Source organism: Crassostrea angulata, chromosome 3, assembly GCF_025612915.1.
Source record: "Crassostrea angulata isolate pt1a10 chromosome 3, ASM2561291v2, whole genome shotgun sequence".
NCBI classification, from domain to species: domain Eukaryota; kingdom Metazoa; phylum Mollusca; class Bivalvia; order Ostreida; family Ostreidae; genus Magallana; species Magallana angulata.
Window position 1 is genome coordinate 55,937,532 of NC_069113.1, and position 9,040 is coordinate 55,946,571.

The 9,040-nt window shown below is 32.3% G+C and overlaps 1 protein-coding gene across 1 annotated transcript; it reads left to right on the plus strand.

Moving 5' to 3' along the window:
- Positions 1 to 214: 214 nt before the first annotated feature.
- LOC128177186 (uncharacterized) lies at positions 215 to 3,119 on the plus strand. The gene is made up of 2 exons (XM_052843778.1): positions 215 to 353; positions 447 to 3,119. Exons 1-2 carry the CDS (start codon positions 328 to 330, stop codon positions 2,458 to 2,460), a joined length of 2,040 nt encoding a protein of 679 aa, XP_052699738.1. The 5' UTR covers positions 215 to 327; the 3' UTR covers positions 2,461 to 3,119.
- The last annotated feature ends 5,921 nt before the right edge of the window (positions 3,120 to 9,040 follow it).

Here is a 9,040-nt window from a genome sequence, read left to right on the forward strand (position 1 = left end):
TTGTATCCCTCTCTCAAATACAAGCACAATAATAATGATTATGTGCGTGATGACACTTGATGATAACATAATTATTTCGTGATTGAGGAAAAAAATCAATTACAAAAATATTATTTTATGAACATATAATATTGTGCATTTAAACAAGTGTTGCCTACAAATATTACCGTGTTCAGTCGATTGCTTGATAATATGATTCAGGAATTTAACTCGTTAGATCTTCATTTCTAAGCGCATACTTCAAAGCCATTTTAAGCAGGTAAATTGAAATAAGAACGGCTGGGAATTCCAAAGTCTATTTAAATCTCCCGTACTACGTCGTGAAAAATGGACACCAATAGAACACCCAAAGTGTAAGCGCATTTGTATTTCTTTATTATACGGTTGAAACGTTCATTTTCTTTAACACAATCACTTTTAAAAAATATACAAAACTTTTTTTGCAGTGAAGAAGCCATGAAGAATATGTCCAGGGCATTATATGCGGGAATGTGTCTCAAAATAGGGACAGCTCAGCAGATTGGATTTAGAAGAGAAATAGCAGACACTGACGAGTTGTTGACAAACCAAGCAGATAGGAGTACTGCAATGAAAAAGGTGGAGAGTGGAAGTCACAAAGAAGGCTTCAGACTAGATGAATCAGACATAGACTTTATGATCTTGCTAACTGAACACAGGGTGGTGTGGCACTCGTCTCAGTTTCACTTTTCCGACATGCTCGATCTGGCACTGATTCTCTGTGACAGTTCTGGGAGTCCGCCGGGATATACTCTACTTCGGTTACCATTTGAAGTAGCAAGCGATGTTGTGTTGTCGGCATGTATAAGGGTAAATGGACACCTTTACATATCAAGTTCCAAATGCAGAGAGGCAATGCGACCATTATCCTTACTAGGTTCAACAATTCATGGGCCTTGTAGCAATGGAATATTGGCTGGTTTAGAGTACGATCAAGCCTTTTGTTTTGTCAGTGATTTTTGGCCTCCTTTTGCTTCTTCATGGAAAGACAGGTGTCATTCATGGCCATGTCCTAATGTTGTCAATGACATCATTAGAAATGGATGCCACTTTGCAGCAATTGGACACAAACTAGGAAATCTTGCAGACCATGAATGGAGAATTTCTTTCTCTCAAGCGGAACACAAACTTGTATATTCAATGAATCATGCTCAATTCTTAACTTATGGAATGTTGAAACTGTTTCTAAACGAAATCATAAACAATGAACTAGATGAAGAAGATCAACAATTGTGTTCTTACCATATGAAAACAGCCGTTTTCTGGGCCATTCAACAAAACTCACTTCTTCATTGGTGTCCAGAAAATCTCCTTGCTGGTTTTTGGGTTTGTTTTAAACTCCTCCTCAAGTGGGTATATGAAGGGGTCTGCCCTAACTTTTTTATTCCACAGAACAACTTGTTTTTTGGCAAAGTATGTGGACAGCCACAGAAGAATTTATTTGTTTTCTTATACAAAATGTATGAACATGGCATTAATTTTCTGCTACAAAGTCCCACCATCGGTTCTTACATTATTGACGTCCTTTGTAATCCCAGACTTTGCATTACTACAGACGAACACAGTCTGATGTCTGAGGCTGAAGTTGATGATGATTTTTTTAGTGAAATGTTTAAGAATGATACACTTTATATGTCAAACTTACAAGATTGTATCAAATTTTTGGTCATGGTAGAAAAGTTGGTAGAATCTCCACTGACAGACTGCCAAGTTGTCATGTTACAGAAACATACAGCCTCTGTTTTACAGAGAACTGCTTCCATATTACCAACCTATTCCGATAGTATACTTTCCAACAAAGAAATGTATGTTGCTGAAAAGTTATCGGGTTGTCTTTTGAAATTAGCCGCCCAATTTGGTTTTGTTTCTGACATACTGTACATTGCCTTGTTTTATTACAAATCACGTAGATATAGGAACGCTTCACATGTGTTAGAATTGGCAAAGGTCAAGTTAGTACAACCATATCTAATGTATAATGAACAAGTAGACGGGGAGATGTATACCGAGGCTGTAGGGGGACAACCCTGGTCTATTAAGATGAGGAAAGCTGTAGCACGGGATATAATTCTCTACAATGATATATGTTATGTTAAGGAATTAGAACCAGAACACCAGTTTTTAAGCCACAGCCTTAGAGATGCAATGTTTGTCCCGCCCTTTATTATATTACATATGTTAGAGTTTTTATGCTGTCGACAAACTGACACAATGAAAGCACAAACTGCACTAGAAGACCTACAATTCTTAGTCCACCATGATGAGAATGAGTTCATACCTATCCCTCTTAGAGACATCTCCTGGGAGATCCTGGGGATATGTCACCAGATGGCAGGGAACCTCCAGGCTGCTCGATATTCATACCAACAGTCACTCAGACAAGATCCACTCCATGAAATACAGACTGTTACTCGACAGAGAATCCAAGAATTACACATGTAAAGATCACATGGTTGGTAAATCTCGCGAATATTATCACCCATTATATCAAAAACATTTGTGGCAATTTTTGTTAAAGAGTTTAAATGGTGAATCATTTTGAAGATTTTTGAAACCCAACAGTGCTTGATTTTGCATTTTATTCATCCGTTTTTTGTTTCTGTAAATATTAATCCGTCAAAAAATTTTTCTGCTTTGATTTTTAGACTATCAAACACATCGTCCAGTGGAACTTTTTCTGCTCTTTTAAACTTTTATCATGTTTCCTTTTGATCTATGAAACCATGTTGTAGCAAGTTAAGTACGCGTCTTCGCATTTAAAAAAATATTCTGGTTTGATGTGATATTATCAATATCTTTTCTTCATTTTTATTCATTGCATATGCGAGAAAGAACGACAAATCTTCATTGATATCATAGAACAATGAGTGAGGAGGGTGGTTTGTGTTGCTTGTTATTAAAGTATTTTGCGTCGAAATATTGCATAATTTATATCCAAAATACATTTCTGCAAAATAATGAATTAAATATAGTTTATTTAGCTCATATATACATTTTTTTCAAATGATAATATCAATGAATTAAAATCTAAACGAATACTAAATTTTTTGATAAATTATTTGTTGTGGACAAATAAAGAAAAAAACTGTTGCTTATTTTCTCAAATTATGAACATATTTGACCTTGTTTACACATAAAGTTCTAAAGAGGAATGTATTTTTAATGAACACACATCTGCTTTTTACAGCAAAGTGTTCCGTGCTTAATGGGATATATCACAGGTTATTTTTCTATATTTCATATCCGTGAATTGGGGAAAAAATTCAAACAAGTGTTTCATCCAGGAAGTTATTTTTATAACACTGTTTACTTTTGAAATTTCTGAAGTTATTTGACCACAATGTGTAAAATCCCTTTGAGGATAAAGTAATTTGCAAATATTAAACATTATTCTTATATTGAAATGTGTGTATGCGATTTATGTCTAAAATTTATAGTCTCTTGTAAGAGGACTCCAGTATCAAAATAGACAAGATGTATTCCTCTCAAAGGGGAAATAACAGTGAAAAATCACAAAAAGGTAAAACAGTACTGGGATGTCTTTAAATATTTAATGAATTTAATGCCATTATGCTACCATTAATTTTTTTAAATGTCTTACATTGAAAGAACACATATTTAGTAAATTGCTTTTATTAAAACTCGTTAATTGAATAGCTAAAAAGTGATATGAAACGTTTGACAAAACTGATTGACTAATTCGTCGATCATTTGATGGATTCAAAATGATGACGGTTCTTACCAAATATATTTTTTCGAACATTCCACATTAACATGTCTGGAATTCGGGTGATAGATTGATGATGGGCCTTAGCAAAAGTAATCACAACAGAGTAAAAGAACCCCCTGTCTAATCAAAAACTGCTTCAATGTACGAAAAGGAACAAAATCTTAAGTAATAAAATGTATTAAGTTTCCAGAAATAAAACTTTCTACATGAAATTTCTATTTAGGTCAATGGGTTTCATAATGTGATTAACACTAGTGACTACTATTATCTTATGATATTTGGCTGTGCATTCTTTTTCAGCGGTTTTTTGCAAAGAGCTGCTTCTGTTAAAACAAATTCATTGGTAAATGTCATTCATATCTGTACTAGAGTAGGCAGATTCAGAAAGCTTCTAATTCAAATCCACTCTAACTTGTTGCAAATTTATTTTCCGCCAAACATCATGGACGGTAAATTAAGACACTATCTCAGTTTAGTAGCACTATATGAGAAACATATGTTATTTTGCAAAATTAGTTTTATATATAAGGCGAAACACAAACTTTAATGAAACTGAATGGTCACGTGATGGACATTGTAAATTATCTTAATCGCCAACATTGAAAAGAAAAAGAAAATTTTGACTTTGGACATACAACGCTACAAAACATCCATTGCTTTTTGTTGATACAACACAATATTTATAGTAACAGTTTTGTGATGGTAAATTTCACCAATATTTGAAAACAGACAAAACGATCTGTAGTTTCAAAGTTTCAATTAACCTAAAAAAAAATCTGGAATGACTGATTTTTGGACACAAACTCACATGGACGGAAGATCCCGCGGACTGTTTGGAAGAAAAAAAGTTTCAATTAAAAAGACGGTTACAACTTACAATCTAAGTGCGACAAACAATATATATAAATATATATATATATATATATATATATATATATATATATATATATATATATATATATATATATATATATATATATATATATATATATATATATATATATCAGTGTTCTTTTAAATATGATATAAGTAATAGTCAGAAGTAGTATTCATTCAATCATCTGTTTGTTTTTACATGGTATGTACATCCATTCCTGTATCTTACACGTAGCACAAGAAATCATATGCAAAAATCCGATGATTAACATAAATAGAACTAAACATATGAACATGTATATGTTTTGTTTAGTGATACACACATGCGAGAGTAAAAACGTCCCACTCTTTTGGAGACCAAAGAAAACTAGAGAAATAACTGAGCGTCCCACTCTTTCTTGCTTTACGATATTTTTCAATATGCATCAAAACGTAGCATGTACTAAGTTTCACAAGAGGTCATTCAAATTTTCAGATCAATATACAGTAAAACACGCTTATAACGAAGTCCCAGGGACGGCCAATTTAACTTCGTTATAAGCGTACTTCGTTATATCCGTCAAGTTTACAACATGAAATAGAGATTTGGGGAATGAAATTCACTTCGCTGTAAGCGTCAATTCATTATAAGCGTGTTCGCTATAACCGTGTTTTACTGCAGGTAAACTAAAAAGACATTCTGGAATCATTTACTAGATCTTGACCTTAACAGGTGTATATTATTTTAATTTAGTTTTCATAAACTATATAATAGTCGTTTTTGCATGGCTTAGTATGATGTTTTACAATTTTTGAGAAAATCGTTGGTAATTCATTTTCTCAGCTAAGTCTTGTTCACTTATAAATACACTATACCATTTTTAAAAAGTAAACGATCAAGTCTTTATAAACAAATTAGAATTAAATTTGTTTATCTAAGTGTCATAAATATGAGTCGTTCCCGATGAAATTATGTTTTTATTTCAATCAAACAAGTAGCATTTACTTGGTAAAATATTTATTCAAAAGTGATTTCTTGGTGTCAGTTAATGTGTTTTTCGTTATTTTGTTATTATTCTATTCGGGGTCGAATGGAATTGAATTGAAATTACTTTATATTTGAAAATTTTAAATACATGTATTTCGTTCATTTCTTATTTTGCAACCTCATTGCCATTTCTGATGTTTAAAATTTCAAAAGCACGTTATCACCTTGATACTTTAAAAAAATAATAATTGTAACTTTTTAAAATAGTGTAAAAGCGCTATCAATGTGATTGATATTTAAGAAATAAAGTAAAGTTTTATTTCAAGTATATTTTTATTTCAAAATAATGGCTCTTATTGGGATGGCCTCAACGTGGCATGAGTTGTGCAACGTAATACAACTTATACCGGCTAACAATCCTATAAATAGATTCGAGAAAAATAAATAAATCATGTATTTAAATCATGAAACTAACTGATAAGGCTACATTATCAAATTCTTTTTCCATTTTGTTAGAAATTGTTGTTTTTGTTTTATGTTTTCTTTGAAATTTTTCAATTAAAAAAACTCATTATATTCAAAATAATGATTGAAATTATTAAATAAAATCTTCAATAATGCCATTCAATTTCCATTTGTTTCCATTTTGGTTCATTTTGGGTCCATTAGGGTCATTTTACGTTCCATTTGGGTCCATTTGGGTAAATCGACGCACCGTAGTTTTCGTGAATGTTGAAGAATAACCTTTCAGGTCGATAAATGTTGTTTTAAAATATAAAAGCCGAAGCGTTAGTCGAGGCTTCTATATTTCAAACAACATTTCGAGACCGAGGAGGTTATCCTGCAACATTCACGATAACAAGAAATTTATTTCTATTCTACTAACATCCCAGTATTTCTACAGATCGTTTCTCCTATAGAATGACGATCTATGTCATTTTGACGGCTGTTCCGTGTAATCCCAACGGTTTTGTAAGTAATGTTTACATGTGTATCGATCAAAGGAATCGCATGCAGACGACAGAATTTTCCTTTGGATTTTTAATACTCATCACTTATTTATAAAATATCTTTGAATCATATTCCTAATATTTTAAGGGCAATTTAATACGATTATATCACTACATTATATATATTTTATGTAAAATCACGCAGTGAAAATGTGCTAGTTAGGTCCTAGGAACAGCTGCATAGATCTTTTTAAAAAATAAACATTTGAGGCAATACACGTCGTTTTGACTGGAACTGACACGTGAAATTTTCATTGGCAGTATTTATCAACGAAATTAAGGTATTCATAAAAATATAGTTGATACGTAATACATTTTAGAGATTACGATATGACAAAATTAAATCTCAACGAAATTAATTTGGTTTAAAAACAATAAAATGTTCACCCAACGAATACTATGTGCTTCTACAGAATTACACGTGCGTATATAATGCGCGTATGGATGGTCGTAGAATTAAGACATTCAGTATCATAAAATAAATAGTACCTGTTTGGGAGGGTAACAGTTAAACAAAGATAGGCACAGTCAATGAGCTATGCAATTGCCGACGCAAAGCTCACTCTAAATTCACAATTCTAAATTGAGACCATGCTCCAGCACAATTCCAGTTCACCACTGTGCTTTCCTATTGATTATTATAATTGATTAAGAAAATTAAAGCAATACAAGCTGCCAAAATTATTATTTTGGTGTCCCTAAAATTGAATCGAGAATTTGGTAAAATATGTTTCTTATACATTATCTTATCATTTAAGTCATTCAGTTATGATGTATTTTTTCCATTAAAATTAAAAATTGTTAGACAATATGAAATTAGGTCTTCCCGTACTTTATTTCTCCGACATAATTTCCGTATGCAATGACCTTTGAGTTGAACTCATTCGGCAAATCAAATGCGCAAGCGCAATATTTCCGGTAAACAGAAAAGATGTCGAGAAATCTGCTTTTAAAAGATAAGCAGGTCTACAGTAGTACAGTATTCCCAGAATCCCACGGTTCATTTTGGGGTCCTTATGTTACACACGCGCAGTGTAGTGTATCGCCCATTCTCAGCTTCAACCTGGAAACAATTCAATCCCTACCCCTCCCACCCTATCTTAAAAGTTTTTATATTCCATATTTATCGTGTTTCTGTCTTCTTTTTGTGTATTTTAAATTCGTAATTCTTAGTAGTACACTGTACTTTCATCACATACATAGATTAGCGTCATGGCTTTACAACGACACTCTTGGCGTGCAGCTGTCATCAATCTAACGAATTTTGCTTAAGCCTGCCCCGGACTCTGTTTACTTCTCTTGGCCAACTTTTAATTCACACTTTGTTTTATTTAGACATTGATAGACATGAGTCATTGAATACACTGAGTAATTGAACAATTCTATTGATACATTGCAGTTGGTTGATCGTTATAACTGAATACATTGAGTAATCAATGATATTGATACATGTACATTGTTATACTGACACATTCACTAAAGCAAAAAATTGATTATACTTTATTGATTTGTATATTGATTGATTGAATTATTGACTGAGTGATTGAATTGATTGATTGATTTATCTTGGTTGAATGATTTTTTGGTTCATTGAAGATCTAACATCATAACTACCCAAAACTCGATGTTGATCATTTAACTTATTTTTTGCTATATTTCCATACAGTCGAATAGTTTATGAATGTACTGATGGATTAAAATAAAGCCTTGACAGAGACCACCAACACGCTGTTGTTGAACTATTCTATTGAAATAACAGGCAATTGCAACTTATCAGGCCTTTCCGGCAGTCTCGGAAAAATACCTCGACTGTATTAACATTACCGGATGTTGGAATTTTATACAAAATGGAGTCGCTTTCCAAAAAGTAAGTAACGGCGTGACGGTCCTGTATGTCGCTTCTGGTGTATATTTTAGTGAATATCATTGACTTTAATGAAGTCTTACATCTTAACAGATCGTAAAATATGTAGTATTTGTATCAAGTTTCATAAAATGGGGGTGTCATGGACGCCTATATAGGTATTACATTTGAGGTGTTTCTCCGAGCTTGCCGTAAAGCCCCGAGAAGTTGCGGTTGGGATACAATGATATCCGAAAATCTAACAAACAAATCATATTGCCACATGAGTTATTTGCCGAAAATCATATCACTTTCAGTAAATTGATTCAAAAACGTTTGTTAAAATGAATATCTGGTCATTAATGCGTAACGATCACGTTTAGTACACAATAAATCCATTCTCTGATATTCTTTATCATTGTGTTATTTCTTAGGGTGTACCAAAATGAAAATACTCTATCAAATTAAAGGAAATTTCAAAATTTTTATTATTCAATATAGTTTTCATTTTTTGTCTAAAAAAATTTAGAAAAATAAATAATTTTAGGTTGAAGTGTATGGTCAATGCAATTTTTATTAAGAAACTTCAAACAAAT

Coding starts and splice junctions, on each gene's coding strand:
- LOC128177186 (XM_052843778.1), top strand. CDS start 328: ATGGACACCAATAGAACACCCAAAGT. Junction 354..446: donor ACCAATAGAACACCCAAAGT/GTAAGCGCATTT, acceptor CTTTTTTTGCAG/TGAAGAAGCCATGAAGAATA.